This window comes from Rhinolophus hipposideros (assembly GCF_964194185.1).
Source record: "Rhinolophus hipposideros genome assembly, chromosome: 20".
Taxonomy (NCBI): domain Eukaryota; kingdom Metazoa; phylum Chordata; class Mammalia; order Chiroptera; family Rhinolophidae; genus Rhinolophus; species Rhinolophus hipposideros.
The window spans coordinates 25,498,815-25,516,744 of NC_138066.1; the positions used below are offsets into that span (position 1 = coordinate 25,498,815).

General features: G+C 38.1%; 2 protein-coding genes across 4 annotated transcripts in view; one reads left to right on the forward strand and one right to left on the reverse strand.

Moving 5' to 3' along the window:
• The window catches only part of TRIM37 (tripartite motif containing 37), a 238,113-nt gene that overhangs the window by 96,111 nt on the left and 124,072 nt on the right, over positions 1 to 17,930 (forward strand). The window contains exon 27 of one of the 3 annotated variants that reach the window (XR_013991978.1): positions 16,966 to 17,187. The exons of 1 other annotated variant lie outside the window; for it this stretch is intronic. Coding sequence is in view for 1 of the 2 variants with exons in the window: in XM_081029029.1 (XP_080885155.1) it covers positions 16,966 to 16,990 (25 nt within the window). In the remaining variant the exon portion in view is untranslated. Of the gene's footprint in view, positions 1 to 16,965; positions 17,189 to 17,930 lie in introns of those variants that run through there. One more of the 3 variants, XM_081029029.1, reaches the window with a different exon arrangement.
• The window catches only part of PPM1E (protein phosphatase, Mg2+/Mn2+ dependent 1E), a 130,131-nt gene that overhangs the window by 6,526 nt on the left and 105,675 nt on the right, over positions 1 to 17,930 (reverse strand). Inside the window, exons 2-6 of the mRNA XM_081029030.1 lie at positions 15,141 to 15,259; positions 10,222 to 10,421; positions 6,933 to 7,121; positions 4,434 to 4,577; positions 4,139 to 4,232 (exon numbers count right to left, since the gene is read on the reverse strand). Of these exons, the coding sequence (XP_080885156.1) occupies positions 4,139 to 4,232; positions 4,434 to 4,577; positions 6,933 to 7,121; positions 10,222 to 10,421; positions 15,141 to 15,259 (746 nt within the window). The remainder of the gene's footprint in view (positions 1 to 4,138; positions 4,233 to 4,433; positions 4,578 to 6,932; positions 7,122 to 10,221; positions 10,422 to 15,140; positions 15,260 to 17,930) is intronic.

Below are 17,930 nucleotides of genomic sequence, written 5' to 3' on the forward strand. Positions count from 1 at the left end.
AACGTTCTGACCAGGGGAAAATAAAGTGAAGATAAATATACTTAAGTGATCTGGCTCTATTATCACTGTTTCTAGTATGTGTTCCAGGTTCTCTCCTACCCAAGTAAGATTCTCTCTAACATTCCACATCCCTGTTTAATCCTCAGATAGGCTCAGAAAGCTCAGGAACCCTATGGATAAGTGCTAGCGCTAGTGTGGGCTAAGTGTCCTACTCAGCGGGTTGCATGATGGGATACCCTGAACAACAGATACTGAATATATTTACCTGTGTTAGTTTATCTATAAGGTAAGAAACTCTTTTTCATACAGTAGCCAGAACCATCTTCCTCAAGCTTGGTTTTGATTTTGTCACCTCCACTTTATGATACCTTTTAATTAGCCTGTTAAAGCTAATTAAACTTCCAGTCATGGCCTTCAGTGTCCTCCACAATCCACTTTACAAATTTCTCCATCCCCTACTCTGACTGTATTATTATCATCATCATTATTTTCTGAATTCCAGCTCTAAAAATAAATGTGATCTGAGTCATACTGTTCCCAAAAATCTTGTTTTAGTGCTTCAATTAAAAGTCTACTGCAACTGTTAGTTTAGAACAGAACATACAAAGATTCGCACAGAGAAAACACTGCCAGAATTCTGGCTTTTCACCTGCTCTACTGTTGGATGTCAAATTCATGACATTTCGCCCCCAAATTTGGTAGGAGGGCATGATTATCCATTTCATGGTAGAAATGGCAACATCCTTTTGTCTTCAACCTCCTCTCTCCATATGCTAGGAAACATATCATGCTTTTGTCAGCTTTGGATCAAATCTGAAGGGCTCATGGGGAGAAACATTTTAAAGTCTTTTCATTTCTAAAGCTTTAAGTGTCATTATTTCTATGTAGAGTTGAACTCTGTTTAGGAGTCCTTTTGCATGTACCTATTCCAAGAGCTTTCTAAATCTCACATTGTTCAACCTTCCCCTTCCAAGTTACTGGATTTCAGGAGATGGCCTAATTTCCTACTTCAAAGAAAATTAAGAGTATCAGGCCTGAATTCCCTCAATTCCTCCCCAACTCCCCATTTCTTCTTCTTTTCATCTGTAGAGATTCACCTATATCAGCTACCGTTTTCTCAGAGAAAGAGGTGTCCTTTCCATTCTCAAAGCTAACCTGTGCTGTTGGACCTGTCTCGCTAGGGCTCTGGCTTCTCTCTCATCTTCAGTTTCGCTTCTGCTTGTCTCTTCTTTTATCCTACAAACATGGTCTGATCTAAAATTTCATCCTAAAAACAGTAAAAGCAACCCTTTCCCAAATCGGCTTTTCCCCTCAAGCCACCACACTATTTCCCTTCACGACTAAATTGTCCAAGAAACCAAATCTACATGCGCTGCTGTGTTATTGCTCCTTCTCCCTCACCTGATGGCTTTCTTGGTTTTCCACCTATTAAGCCAAAACACTTCTCTCAAACGTTACCAATTATATAGTAAGTCTTTGCTTAACGTCCTCAATAGGTTCTTTGACTTTGAGTGAAACAAGATAAAATGAAACCAGTTTACCACGGGCTTGACAAGAGTTAGGTTCCTACAGCAGCTCATCGGTGTTATAATGACAAGACGGTGAACGAAACATTATTCAAGGCCCTGTTGTGTTTCCTCTTTTCAAAATTCCAGGTCTTTTTGTAACCCACTTTTCACTTGACCCCTGCAGCACTTGACCTTGCTGACTACTTACTCCTAGAAACCCGCTTCCCCTAGCACCCGAGATACACTGCTTCTATAACTGATCCCTTTTCTGTCTTCTTCACTGGCTTCTTCACTTAATAATAGCACTAACAATTACTGTGTGCTAAGACTGGCAGGCAGGGTGCTAAGTGTGGTGCATGTGTATACCATTTAATACAGAAACTCCATGAATTAAGTGGTTACTATTCATACTTTACAAAGGAACAAATAGACACAGCGAAGTTAAGTAAACTTTCCAAGCCCCACAACTTGTAAAATGGCAGATCCAAGATACCAACCCAGAAAGCATGACTTCGTTACGTTCTTCTACCTTAAATCTGAGCCTCATCCTTGGTCTGTCCCTCTTCACACTGCACATTCTTCCTGGGCAATGTCATCCGTGCCTGTAGTTTCACAGGTCGCTAATATTACTGCCCAGACTGGGTGAGTTCTCAAATCTCTAGCTACACCTCAGAACTCTCTACTAAGCTCCAGATCTGTATTTCCAACTGCATATAAATGATCTCTTCCAAGACATCCCACAAGTACCTGGAATATAAAATAGGTCCAAAATGAACTCATTATCTGCCCTTCCCACACCCAAAGTTGCTGCTGCTTTATTACAAATGCTTTATCATCTTCAGTCACACAAGTCAGAAACCTGGAAGTTAGTTTTCCTTTTCCCCCACAGCCTGTCATTTCTGTCTCATCAATTTATACCCTCTCCTCTGTATCCTGTTTAGCTGTCCTCTGTAACAAACTGGATCACCAGCCTCCTGAGTTACCGCCCATCTAGGCTTTCTACTCTAGTCTGTCTTCCATATGCCATCATTACAAATACCTTACAAATACAAACCTGATCACAAGGGTCCCTCTGCTCACTCACCTGGGAAAGCCCCTCACAGCCTGACACCCACACTTCCCTGGTACCACTGCCCCCGCCTCCTGGACTGGCTGCTGTTCCTGAAACACCATGTGCTCTTTCAGGTGCCCATGGGTTTGTGTTCCCCTGTACCAGTAATTTCCTCTCTGAACAATGTCCTCCATATCCAACTCCAAAGTTACTTCCTCTGTGAAGTCTGCCTTATTCTCTTAGATTGTCACTTATTCAAGGGCATTCTTCCCCTGCTGTAGTTTCCCCTTGTGTTGTATTTTTAGAAACAAGAAAAGGCAAGTATCCTCCAGTAAAGCTAGTTCTGTAACAGGCATTAAAGATCCCTCTCAATACTCTGACAAAGGCAGATCAAGAGGAAGAGGTCTTTGGCTGGAATTGTCAAAAACTAATTCTGTATGGAGGGATGTTTTAGAAATGGGAAGTATCCCGTATATGGCCTCATTCCAGAGTTCTGAGTAACTCCCTCAGTCATAAGCTAAAGCCCACTTGCAGTTTTTCAGGAGGCATTTGCAGAATTTTTTTCTCTCAGCCTTCAGCGGCTCACATTTGGGCCACTTCACAGCTTGTAGGCACCTTACCAAAGGGCAAGAGGAACTCACAAGTGGTGAAACTGAATCAGTCCCCTGAGATTTTGTTAATGTTCTAGAATTTGGGGGTAATGATAAGCAAAATTTGGAGAGCAGATGTGAATTCCATTTATCCATGTTATCCCTGTACCAAACTGCTTCATTTCGTCAGGAGACAGTGACTAAGAACTGCAGTAGAAATGCATAGCTTCCATTAGACACACACATAGATTTACTTTTTAAAAAACCAGAAAATGAAGCTAAGCCATGAAGCCTAAAATAATAAACCCAGGTGCCAAAGTGAAAGAAAGACAGAAATAGGACTATATTTAGCTCAACTCTTTGAACTTGCACTTGGTCCAATCAACTTAGCTGTTTACTCTCTCAAGGTTTAGACAGAGTTTTGTTAACTTTCCGCTTCTTTTTAGGATTTAGGTCCCAGGGAGCAGATTCTTTGAAACCCAGGGTTGTCTAGCAAATTATTATATTGCTCATATGGAAAGTTATTTTCATCTAAAAAGCACAATGATTTTCCTATCAATTTTTGTTTTCTGTTGTTTATATCATTTTAGAATTCATTGAAAAATATTGAAAGATATACGCAAGGTAAAATATGTGGGGGAGCCTTCCATTCTCTGGAAATTACTGACTTAAACTAAATATGAACCAAAATGGAATGAAATAAGGATCACTGTGGTTTTAAGTAGATTTGCGTACCAAAGATCAAAGTTTTCCGTTAAAAAAAAAAGATAGAAACTAGTAAGTTCTGCGTTTCTCAATATAGTTCCCTTTTAAAATGGAACTTAAGTATATAAATGAGTAGGTTAATTAAATAATTAAAAGAGGCATCATCCAACTGTTATTTTAAATAATAAGAACACTGATAATATAAATTATCACAGGCTCCCTTCTATCAGAGTTAATATAAGACAATGAGCTGGAAAAGAACAGTTTTAGAGAAACAAAAATACCAATAGCTCTGGAGACAGACAGACTTCCATTCACCCTCCAGGCACCAAACCAGACTACACAACCTCCAAGGGCTTCAATTCGCTGCTTTTCATCCTAAACAGCAATGCAATAAAAGAAGCAAATAATTAGATTCAGGATTTATTCATCTCCCTTAACAGTAAACATATAATACTCATCAGCTTCTCTTTATTTCTCTTTTGGAAGGTGGGCATGGTTGTGAGATAATAGTGATAATTATGGTAAATAAGTGAATCTTAACTAGAAAACCATCTTTGTGGAACAGACCATACTTACCTCCCTGTCCGGTTTGTGTGGCTTCATTAGTTCAACAGCTTGGCCCCTTCTCACAAGCATAACCTGGGAATCACCCACCCAGGCCACATGCAGCACGTTGCCTCTGATAAACGTCACCACTCCTGTGGTCCCACATCTTAAACTCTGGAAATAGTTTAAATACAACTAGAGTCAGTAACAATAAATAAATATCAAATTCTCATTGAAAAGCAATTTATAGTTGATACAGACATTTCAGTTGGGAGCTAGACTATTAACTCAATTTCACAAATAAACGGCAATTCCTATTTAATTCAAATTTCTCATTTTTATGTGCATGTATGTATGTATGTGTGCACACACAGATCCAATTTGATCTGTGATATGCAAGAGGGGGATGATTATTAATTCAATTTTATATACAGGTAAGAAAACTATGGCAGGTTATGTGACTTGTCCAAGGGCAGGTAATCGATCAGTACACAAAAGAGAAATGAAATTCGTTTTCCTCCCAGTCCAGTGCTGAATCCATTATAGCAACCCTAAGAGTACAGATTACCATATTCTGGTCTCTGTTTTGTTACTGACCTACTGTATGTCTCAGAGGCGAGTCCTAGCTTTACAAAATAACATATATAGCATCTGACTGCTACATAAATGCTCCCATTCTCTGGATATTAAGAAAGGAGCTAAGAGATCACATACATTCCCTGGAGTGGTTAAGATACTTATTTATACCTCAAACAAAAGAATTCCTCTACAATAATTTTAGGGGCCTTTGCTTTTGGAACATTGCATAAAGAACTAACAGCCTGGAATTTCATTCCAATAGCCCAGTACCACTGCATTTGATACTAATATACTTAGATGACGTCTCCATTTGACATGAGTCACCACCAAATGAGCATGACTTTCTGTTACTAAGGACTTAGCCTAAATTAGAACCAATGCGTCGAGGGTAGTAAAAGGCCCCTTGCAGCCAATGAGAAAAACAAGTTCTCATTTTCCCTGTATAGGGATAGTTTGTTATAAATCCTCACCCACCAATAAAATGTCTTCCCACACAGACTGTTCAGAAACTCAGCCCCCTGGAACACATGATAAAGACACTTCAGTGCATATGCCCTGGAGAGAACAGGAGGCAGGGCTGCTACACAACAGGAATAGCTACTTTTCTTCCTAGCAGTTAGCAGCACATGGAAGCACAAGGAGGAAAGTAACTGCTGAGACAAACCTCAATTATTCAAGAGAACTATTGGCAGGACTGAGGGACACTAGGATCACTGGCAAAGCAAAGGAGGTGACATGGTCAGAAAAGCAATAATTTTGAGGACACAGGAAAAGGGATAGAGGATGAAGACGACACATTGATTCTCTTAGTTTCATGTTGGTGATTACAGGTCACCTCTCGGGCCAGCTCTTGTCCTCAGAATGATGACATCCAGCAGCTCCATGGCAGATGGCCAAGCAGTGCTGGCCCTCAAGAGACTGGAAGGTCTGATGTAAAAATTGTATTTTGTTTTCTAGCCCCCCCTCTATATGTAGACCTTCGTGGTTTCTGTTGTTGGATTTGCATATTAATCTAAACTTGGGGTGTGGATAGGGAGATAGGGAATATTTCTCTTGCTTAATACCAAATAGTTCTGAATTATCGTTTCATTAATTCTAAGCCTCACTACTACATAACTATGAGATCAAAGGAATGGGTTAAAATGATTACCCTGTCCTCTCCAAGTCTTTTTCAAAAGAGTTAAGGTTTCGGTCACAGCAGAGAAGTCTGATTTTCTGTGTGTATATAATTCTGTAATCTTAAAAATTATTCTCTTTCTATTGGCCCCCAGTTAGAAATAAATATAGAGTACTATAATTATGTACCAATACCCAGAATGATAATTAGATTAAAATTTTTACTTCTAGATCTTCATATAGAACTCCTGTCATTCATTCAAAGTAAAAACCTTAAGTCTGATTAATCTTAAGAAATTAGGACATGAGCTCGGACTTTTCTTCCTGTTAAAAGAAAATCAGTTCAGGGATCATCTAAGGATTCACTCTCTCCAAGCAAATTTTCCCTCAAGAGAGATAGAAAAACACTGCCAACCATTTAGAACCAAATGTATGGGAGTAATCCCAGCTTCTGTTTCTTTTTTAGACCATTGTTTTAATCACCATATTCAGATTTTATCACCAGAAGTCTGCTTAGAGAGATGGTCCTGGTGTGAACCTGACAGGCAATGGTAAATAAGAAAGATAAAACTCACCTGCCAGATCCATCAATGGATTGCCTTTCTAGAAAATTACAGCTTAGGAGTTTCTATACTGTACATCATATCACCCCGCCAAAACTCTTCCTGAAAACAGAATTAGAACCACAACAGAATCCAGTACTAGGGGTCAGGAATACAATTTGGAAGAGAACTTGAATTAATGCCTGCCCAAAATAGCCCTTGAACCACAGATCAAGGCGAGCTCCGCCAGTGCATTCATGGCTACAATTCATGAGGAAATGAAAAGGCATACCTCCCTGGCTGCTTTCTGCACAAAACGCTCGTCAGTGACCCGGAAGGCCCGGCACAGGGCCTCAGCAGGGTCGTGGGGGAACATCTCCTGGCGTACTAAGTTAACGTGCAGGTGAACGGAGGCATAGATGGCAGCATCCACTCCCCCATGGCCATCAAACACGGCAAAATAAGCTTGTTCTTCCTGATCCTGTTGACAGAAGCAGAAACAGTTACGGGAGTTGGGCATCGCATGATGCAAATGAGCCAGTGCCTGTGCTGCAGTCCATCCTCCTCCACTGCATTTGTCACCCAGAGAGGGAGACTGAATCTTTCCCTTTTCTGACGTGCCTCATCGGCTGCTAAAATACCTGCAATACTAGGACACCTGTTTACACACCAGAACACGAACACCTCATGCCCAAGAAGCTCAGGCTGAGGTGCCCTCTCTGAAAGCTGTTGTCTTGTACCATGGAAACCACCCACGTACATTTGCTTCAAAATTGCTGCTACAATTTTGAAAGGAGAGGGAGAAAAGAGAAACTAGGAGCAATTGAACAACAGCTGTTATGGATTGAGTATTTTTTTCCAAATAAAAAAAGTATTTCAGTAAAATTAGAAACAGACAACAAAAGGAAATAATTGGCCTTCCAGCACAAGGCCAATTATGTTAGGTTGTTTAAAATACAGAGAGATCATGAAAATGTACCCATACTTCTGAACTATAATATCTCCTTCATAAGTTATTCATGGTCGCATTGAATACTCACTGTAAATAACAGTCTCAACTGGTTAGCAAAACTTGAACCCCATCAGATGTCCAAATGCCCTGAACCACTTTACGTTGTCCCTCATCCAGATTTAGCTTCCCATTTGCTTGCCCACCCACTGCCTGAAGTTCTAAAACAACTGCCAGAAGGGTCTTCCAAACCTGTGCTCTATCCTGACAAAGGAAGCCTAATCACAAGATTACATTAAAACCATCAGTAGTTTGCTTCTTCACTTTCCGCTTGTGTTTAAATCACAGAGCTAACTCACGTAGGACACCTGTAGCACACTGCACTCTCATCGAGTCCTGGACTCCCTTTAGGCAACTAGGGAATGACTTTGTCTTTGACATTCTTTAGACTCTAGGAGCTCAGATGAGTCCAGGTCCTGTCATTCACAGTAAATCAAACGGACAAAATAAATCATACAATCTTCATGTGCTTGTTTTCCCTTCTGTTAGGTAGCGATGAGTTACTATCTCATGGGGATTTGGTAGGACTACTAAAACAACAGGTATATTTGTGCTTTGAAAAAGTTCTTTTAAAGGATATACTACATTTACAAAAGTACTACATATAAATGTCCATAGAGTAATGATAATATCCAAACATTATGAAATCTACATCTAATCTATAACTAGTTAATTCAGCAATTTAATCAACACCATCTATATATAATGCCATCAGAGATTAACTGATTATAGTATCTAGAAAAAAGTCCCGACATGTAGAATTTCTTCTGTACTGAAGTAGTACTCATTTTTAAACAACTCAATTGGCAGAACAAGGGTAAAATTGAAAAACAGCATATACAAGCAGTTTTTAAATGATGAGTAAGCTGTTGTGGGATTATCAGAAAAGGGAGGGGGTAATAATATCTCTGGGGGGGGTGTGAATATAACTAACCAATGTGAGATTGGTGGGGAGATTTCTTAATATAGCATCAGAAGAAACAGAAGGGAGCCAAATGGATCTCTTTAAATAGTATAGCTTCTTAAATTAAAAAAAAATAAGTTTTCCCTGTTATAAATATAATGTATGCGTGTTTGGACAAATAAAGAAATGTGAAGAAGTCAATTATAATCCCACCCTCCACAACCAGTCATTTTTCTATACATACAGATTTTTAAATAAAATTAGGATCATACTGTACATAGAATTTTATATCCTGCTTCTTGTCATTTATTATATTAGCATTTCCCCTATGTCATTAAGTATTACCTAAAGACATAACTTTAAATGGGTATGTACCATACATCGTAATGAGCATATTGTAGTTACCATTCCCTATATATAATGATTTAGGTTTCTAATTTTTTATTACTGACCATGTTGTGTAAAATATTTATGTCAAACAAAACATATAGGTAAGACTTTTCTGCATTTCTGTTTCTTATAAAATTAGAAGTGAAATTACCAGATCAAGGGGTGTGTCAATTTACAAGGTTCTAAGTATGTGTTGCCAAATTGCCCTCAAAGCCTGTTTCACTATAGCCAGGTGCTCCTTTCTGAATTAGGCCTCTTGACTTGATTTTGAGGCAAAAATGAAAACCAACCAAGTCAACAAATGGCCATGATGCCCTCAAACCTGAGTATAATCTTCAAATGGGTGTAGTGATATAAGGATTATCACTTAACAGCCTTTTGGGTGACATTTGCGTGGGCAAGATAACATTTGGAAACAAAGATATCACCTGATCCATCTTTGTAAAATAATCACCAATTACCAACCCACCATTACTGCTTATCAGACCTTAACAGTCAGCTAAAATTAAAATTTAGCTGTTAAATAAAGGAAATACTGTGTTCTGTAGAAATTACTGCATTGTAATTTTTAAGTTATGGACTTGAGTGAAGAGGCAAGTGACAGGCAAAGGAAACAAACCTACCTCTGTTTGCATTAACATAATACACTTAATAGAAAGAAAAGAGGATGATAACAAGAAAATGGTTATTAAGTTGACAAGGCTCATATGATCCAATTTGTCAGTCACAGAGATTCATGAAATGCAATTCCAGCTGCTTTCCTATCTCAGAAACCAAGACATTAAAAAAAACCACAAAACACATGAAACCAGAAAACTGTCTCAGTCTCAGATTCATTCTTTTATGTTTCTGTTTTGTGTTGGTTGCTTCATAAATACCATTTGATTATACTATCAAAGTAGTTTCCTTTAAAAACAGCTTTGTCAAGATACAACAGATTTCTTCTTGGCTTGTGTGTTTATAAAATAGCTCTGGAAGGTTACACAAGAAACTGATAATTCCCTTGCCCTCCTGGAGGGCAATGGTGTGAGAGACAAGGATGAGAGAGATTTTATTTTCCAGTTCTAAACCACGTGAACACATTATCTATGCAAATAACAGACAGGTTCCTTTCCTTTTGTCTGATCACACACACCTGTGCCACCATGCCCTTCAGTCCCATTCCAGCCTATCCGAACTGCTAGAAGTATACTACAAGTTTTCCTGTTAGCAGACAGGACCAGGAAGGTGTTGGTTTTGCTTTTTAAATCTCATTGACTCTTCAGAAGTGCCCTTTACCTCTAGGTTGAAGAGCATATTAAAGTCAGGAATGCAGACATGTTTGTCCTCCATTTTCCTGCGCATGTTTTTGATGGCATGGATGGATGTCTCGTAATAAAGCTGGGGTCTCCTGCGGAGAGGGAAGTCTTTCACCCAGCTGCAGCAAATCTCGTGCAGTTTGCTGAACACAGAACGGGCCAATTTCACTGTCTCAATCTCTGAAAAAAACACAGAACCCCCAATGAAGAGCCTTGTAAAAACTGCTTTTCATTTGCACGATTGGTAAAGACAGAAGTAGGTTACATTAGTCAAGCTCCTTCTTAAAGGAAGAAATTCCCCCTTCTCAAGAGAAATGAAATGTTGATTCTGGAGAGAGAAAATGACAACCTATCTAACAGAAAAATCATCAGCCAGCAGCTGTAACTTAGATAATCCTTATGTCCTAAGGAGAAAAACCTCCAGTCAGGGCTGGATTTTTTCTCGCCTGCGAAGTGCTCAGGCCACTGCTATCTAGTTCAGAGTGCTGGTTCCCTTCTGGTTGGCGGTACGGTTACTGGGAGAGCCAGCCCCCTATGCTTGGAATGAAGGAAATATGAACAGTGGTTATCCAGTTAATTGGAATATGAAAGGCCTATGAAAAAAGATTATTTATTTACAAACTACAGGAATAAGAAGAGTTTGCCTTGATTACACATTCGTCTTTGTCTCGCTTTCTTCCTGACCTCTTTACCTTCTCCGAGTTTCCCAACTTTTCTCTCCCATAAGTGATCATAATTTGGAGGTAAATTTTATTTGATGCACTTTTAATTAATGTTTTAGGCAGTAACTTAAATAGTTTAGCAAATGGGTTAAGAGTTTTATATTTCTCTAAGGAAAACAAGTACTTAAATTCTATGTGTGTAACCCTATATAGAAAAAAAAGATGGCAATCAGAGGATTCTTTACCCTAGACTACTTAAATCTGCTACATGACCTGTTAAGTGGAGTAGCCTGGGTGACTTCTGGGGCTGACTTTGCATCCATCAGTGGATGGACAGATGTGAAAGCCTTTTAAGCAACACTAAATAGTACCGACCAGACAGACTATCATCTCCAGTCAAGTTGTCCTCTACTCAAGTTGCAGCTATTGAAATATCCAAAGGGAGATTATGTTTTCTTAGGACAGTATTTAGAGGTTCCTCCTACATCCCAGGTAAAAAAAAAAAAAAAAAAAAGTTAGAATTTTTTAAAACTTTACTAAATCAGATTTAGCATGACAGCCTGAGAAAATGTGTGCCAGATGGGAAATAGCTTTGCGTGCCTCCTCTGATCTAGAACACAAATCCCAAAAGAAGAGAATGTGTTCTAGAACAGCCTAGGAACTTAGGATTCTCATTTTATATTCCTCGCCCTGCCATTGCCTGTGACTACATTTACCTGTTTTCTTATTCAAAATTCTTTTTAAAATGACTATGTTCAGAAAACTGATCTCAAGATTTTTGTTGCTTTTTTTCTCATTAATAGGGCAGTAAACCATGTTTTGTGGCTTTGTCCCCTTGACATTTTTATATAACTGAAAATCAAGGATATATTTTAAAAAGTTCCAAGAGCAAATAAAACCTGAGGAGGTGTGTATAAGAGGGAAACTGAGGCCAATAAACAACTCAACATTTTGATTGTTTTGAGCAACTCCAGTCTTTGTTTTAAAGCATCAGTTACCAGAGACTGTCTGTTTCAGCCAGCAATTACCTGTTTGTGTCACTCCACCCCAATGGTCTCTGCAGCAGTAGAGCCACCCAAATGTAGACCCTGCATTTGTCTGCATTTGATTCAATCACAACAGAGGACTGCAACACAATAAGTGAATTCAGAAACTCTGAGGGAGAATGGGGTGGCGTGAAACAACTGATACTATCAGGATAGTTCCTAGATTTCCTGATAATAATATAAACCACTATGTCAGGCTTTGGTTTGTGTATTACTCTTAGTATATAGACCTGGACTGTCCAATAAGGTAGCTTCCTAGCTTTAATGTGTTATTTGCCACCCAACAAACATTCCTCTTTCTACCAGGAACATTCCTTCTCTACTCTCAGTCTCAGGTGCATCTCGGAGTAAAACGTGATTTAGGTCTGACCAAATAAGAGAATCACACCCCTCTGGCCATAGTGATTGTTCAGGAATGGGAAATAATCCAAGCTGGGCTGACTGGAGTAAGACCTGTGACTTATATAAGAGCAATGGAGTAAAGTTACTAATTTTCCCACTTGATTTGAACCTGGGCAGCTGAAGACCTGGCATTCCTAGCAGTCGTTCTGCCACCACTTAGAGCCTGAAAATAAAATCAAAATGAAAAAGAGTTGGAGCAATACCAGGTTCTGATGACATGTGAACCCTTGAATCTAGCTGTGTAGCTCTTACCTTGAAGGGTAGCCAATAAATTCTGTTTTGCTGAAGCCAGTTTGAGTTGTGCTGGTGGTCACTTTGCAACCAACTAATTCTTGAGTAAACATCAAGCATAAATGCTAGATTTTGGGTTGAGCCAAATTTTGCCCTACAGTGTCCAACATGTATCCATCTAGTTCTACTTTATTAAGTATATGTTTAAAAATAAGGAATGTATGTTGAATTTTATCAAATGCTTCTTTGGGCATCTTTAGAGATGTTTCCAGTATTTTTTCTTTTGACCTATTAATATATAAATTACGTTAATTGATTTCCCAATATTTTTGTTTTGTTCACTGCTGTTTCCCCAGCATAGTGCTAAGTACATGGTAGACCCTCAATAAAATACTCATCAAATAAATTAACTGTTGTACTTATGTACAAATATTTTAACCTAATATGTTTAATATTGATTACTAAGATTGATCTCATTTCATTTTTTAATTTTGTCTTAGACAAGTTTTTGTATCACTTTTGCTGTGGAAAATTTCCTTCTTTCTCCATGCAATTGAATAATTCATTTTAAAAAGCATCGGAATTGTCTATCTTTGATTCTTCACCTGTAGAATTATCTGCTCCCTGTCTCTTTGGAAAGGTAGCTCCTTAACAGTCTTCTCAATCTCTTTCTTCGTTAATTTGTGTTTTTCTAGAAAATATCCAGGTTTTCACATTTATTCACACAATGTTTAAAAAATTCTTTTAATTACCTTTGTATTAGTGATCATTTTCCCCTTGTTTTTAATTTTTACATTGGGATATTTCAACCTAAAATTGATTTTAGGTTGTCTAGACAGGAGTTACATCTGCTAAACTAAATTTGTACCAACAGATATGCAAGGTTGTTTAGCAAACATTCTGTTAGGGATGATGTAAACATGAAAAGAACTTGAAGTTTTTTTTTTAAAGACTGTTTTTGGAAACTACTAAAAGGAGACACAAAAGGCATTTCACTGGGAACTTACTGCCTTTAAGCCAGTGACAGCAGGCCGCATTCAGTATGCTCATTCCCCTCTGACACATGGAGAAACACAATACGCGCTGTAGGGCCGCTCCTCAGTGCAGTTCACACTGAGGGATTTGGGTTAAATAGATTAAGGACTTGCCAAAAATTGAGAATTATAATAGACCATTCTGAATCACAGCAGTGGCATGGAGAAATTACTGGGTAATCTCTTGGAAAAATATAAAATCAGAATGACCAATGATACCCACCAAAAGAAAAACCCTTCATTTCACTTTTGCTATCTTATGGGGGTTCAGAAAATTCTTCCAAAGTAGGCATGTAGGACAATGTTTCAATCTTGCTACGTTAAGTATTCTCCTTCTCCTCCTGCAGGGAGTGGTGTTGAGCATTAGTGTGTAAATAATTGCTGCTTGAAATGGAAAAATAAAATTAAAAAGGGTGTGAAAAAAAAAGGAAATTACTCAAAGTAGTAGTCCACCCCTCACAGCTATAAGTTACTCATCAGTCCTTAATGTCACTGTCCTGAGCTAGAGCTGAGTCAGCCATCAGCCTGGCTGCAGTGAAGCAGAATATACTCTCCCTCATCTTTTCATTACATGCATCAGTACCAGAGGAAAGACCAATGCTTTGTAGCAGGATTCCATCCAACTTGACTTTGGAATAATTTGTTTCCAAGTGAATCAATTACTCTCAGTAAAAACAAGCAGAGGAATTCCTTCCTTGCCCATTTTCTGTCAAAAAATGATCTAGAGACATAAAGGAAGACCAGGAATATTTGTATCTGCCTCAGAGTCTTTGGAATCTAGCTACTCTAATTCATTAATAGATGCTTTGCTCCTTATGCACCATAATTCAAGGTAAACGTCTAAAATAGAACAAATAGAATGAAATATTAAAATTCTTTAACAGTTTTAGTAGTAATTTCATATTTTTTACAAAAATTGGTATTTCTTTAGAGTCTATCAGATATGTATAAGTCTAATACGTTAATAAATTATGCCTTCCTTAATAAATAAAACCTCATAATTTGCCTGGATAAAAGAAATACAATGATCCATGCAATTAAATCACATGTCTGACTATCATAAAGTCTCTGTTTATTGGTTGATATAAAATTTAACATAATGAAAAGTTCTGTTACAACTGATTTCTTGAATTTTTATATCTGATTTTTTTACTTTTTTTACTTAAAGGTAAGCTAAAAATTTTAAATAGTTTTGCTTAAACTGTCTCCCCTCACTCACTCATCTTTCCTGTTTTCTTCACATTTTTCACTTTACTTTTTCCATTTATCTAGATATTTATGATAACATCCTGTTATGATTATCTCTTGTTCCAATTACCTTCACATATTTTCAAAATATACTTGTATTTTTCTTTTCCTTTTATTGATTAGTTTGATAAAGCATTTTTTTTGCATTTGTTTTCTCTTGCTACCACCATAAAATCAGCCATAATTTGATTTTGTATTTTGCAGACATTTTCTGTGTGTCATTACACATGAGTAGATTTTTATATTTTCAAACAAATGATACAGAAAGGTACTCACCTACAGTCCCTTCTGTGCCATCCGTTTCCTTGGGGATATAGTGTGCAGAAAGATCACTCTGAAGGACTTCATCTGATGTGGCTCTGGCTAAAGCAGCAGCCAAAAAGGAAGGGCAGTTACTGGAAGAGAAAAATAAAAGGCTATTTCAGTAAGAATCAGGAAATAATACATTCAACGTTATTATTATTAACATACTATCTCAAAACAAAACTATACCTTTAAACAATATTCAACACATTTATTGAGTGCATATGATGTGGTAGGCTTATAACACAGATATAGGCCCTAACCTAGTGGGGCATATAATCTATTTAGGAAGATAGAGGATAAATAAGTAATCACATAGGATGTAACAACATTGGGACAAGTTTTATAAAGGAAACAAACAGGATACAATAATAGACAATAAGAGGGGGTAGGTACAGACTTAGAATGGTCAAGAATGCCACACCTTGAAGGGTGAGAAAGCCTCAAGTATGTGGGGGTGGGAAGCTGGGAGAGAATGTTTCAGGCAGAGAAAATAGCGAGTGTACAGAACTTTCTGAGAGCTCGGTATATTTGAGGAACTGAAAGAAGCCCAGAGAAGATGTCGTGGGTAAGGGAGAAAATGGCAGGGAATAAGGTCAGAGGAACAGGCAAAGCTCAGTAATATGGACCTTTTAGAGCATAGTAAGGAATTCAGGTTTTACTCAGTGCAGTGGGAAGTCACAAAAGACTGTAAGCAAGAGAATGCCATAACCAGACATTAATTAAAATATTACTTTGCTGTGTCAAAGGAAATTGGAAGGGAGCAAGAATGTAGGAGAGTGACCAATAAGAAGATTGTTGTAAAACAATGTAAAAAAGTATATTTTGGAGAAAGAAAATATACAACTTGCTGATAATTGGATGGAGAGAGAGAGAGAAGAGAATTAGGCTGCGTCCTTGGTTTGGGGTTTGGTCTGAGCAACTAACTAGGTGAGTGGTGGCATCATTCACCTAGATGGAGGAACCAGGAAAAGAACACGTTTGTGGAGGAAAAGGGGTTACGTAGAAAACAAGAATGCATTTTCGCATGTTCAGTTGGAAATACCTGTGTGATATCCTAGTGCAGGTAGGTGTCCAATGGTTAATGAGATATTCGAGTGTGGAGCTCAGATTTTAGGAAATTTGGAAGTCATGAATTTATGGACGGTATTTAAAACTACGGAAACAGAATGGCTCTCAGGGGGAGAGTATGAAAAAGAGAATTGTTGTGAACCAGGGGCTTCTCTGTGTCTTCTGCTTTCCCCCTCCTGGAGCAGGAAGCTAAGCTTATGCCTCACCATTGTATGTTGGGTAGTGGTGAGGAAGGGGGGAGATGATTTGTCTCTTTAGTCCCCAAATTTTCAAATCAAGTGGAACTACATTCAAGGTGCTGTCATCAAGAAATTGTACCCAAGGATTCTGCACCTGCATCTGGACCTGAGCTTAGTGAGATCCCGAAGCTCAAGCCTGACCCAGATGCCATAAAGGGATGACACTTTGGGAGATTTGGGGGGGATGATGTGAGTGTATTTTGCATGTGGGAAGGATGTGAACTGTGCGGCCAGGAGAGACTGGCAGATTGTGTTTTATAAAGGCCACAGCAATATTTCTGGTCCCATATACCCTATAAGAACCTTACCATTCCACAGAAAGAGGCAATCTGTTTTCCCTTCTTTGAATGTGAGACTTTGATTTAAAAAGAAAAAAAGACAAAAGTGATGCTGTGTCTTCTGAACGTTGGTCATAAAAGACTATATGACTTTCCCCCTGGCTTTCTCTTCTCTCTTCTTTTCCCTCTCCCCCCATCCCCCGGACATAGACGGGCTCATGTGGATGTGAACTGAGGCTCCCAGTCAATATTATCAGCCGCCTGACATGTAATGGCACCGGCCTTCACATCATACCTGTCCTCAGCCTGAGTCTTTCAGCTGAGGGCCCAGACTGAAAGAAATGGAACAGAAATAAGCTGACCCTGCTTTGTCCAGTCTGAATTCCTGGCCCAAAGAAACTATGAACATAATAAATGATTGTTTTATGTTACTAAGTTTTGTGCTAATTTATTACACAGTCATAGTAACTGGAAACTCAACATTTAAAAGCTTGGTAGAAGATAAGGAATCTATAAATACTGAAAAGAAATAGCAAGATAAGCGAAAGGAGAACCAAGAGAGTAGAATATTTCAAGGAGGGAATAGTCAACTACATCAATATTGCTGGAAGGTCAAATAGGGGAAAATGGATATTGAATTTAATAACGTAAATCATCACTGACGGTACCAAGAAAATTCAATGGGGGAAACAACAGTCTATTCCACAAATGATTGGAACAATTGGATACCCACATGCAAAATAATCAAGTTAGACTCTTCTTAAACCATATACAAAAATTTACTCAAAATGGATCATAAACCTAAATGTAAAACTATAAAAATCTTAAAAGAAAACATAGAAGTAAAACCTCATGACCTTGAATTAGGCAGTGGGTTTCCTAAATATGACACTAAAAACACAAGCAACAAAATAAAAAAGAATTAAATTGGACTATGTAAAAACTAAAAACATGCCACATAATCCAGAAAATGAAAAGACAACTCAGAGAATGGTAGAAAATATTTGAAAATCATATATCTGATGAGGGACTGGTATCTAGAACAAAGAATTCTTATAATTCAATAATAAAAAGACAACCCAATTTAAAAATGGGCAAAAGATATATGAATAGGTATTTCTCCAAAGAAGACATACAAATGGCCAGTAAGCACAAGAAAAAATAACATCATTTGT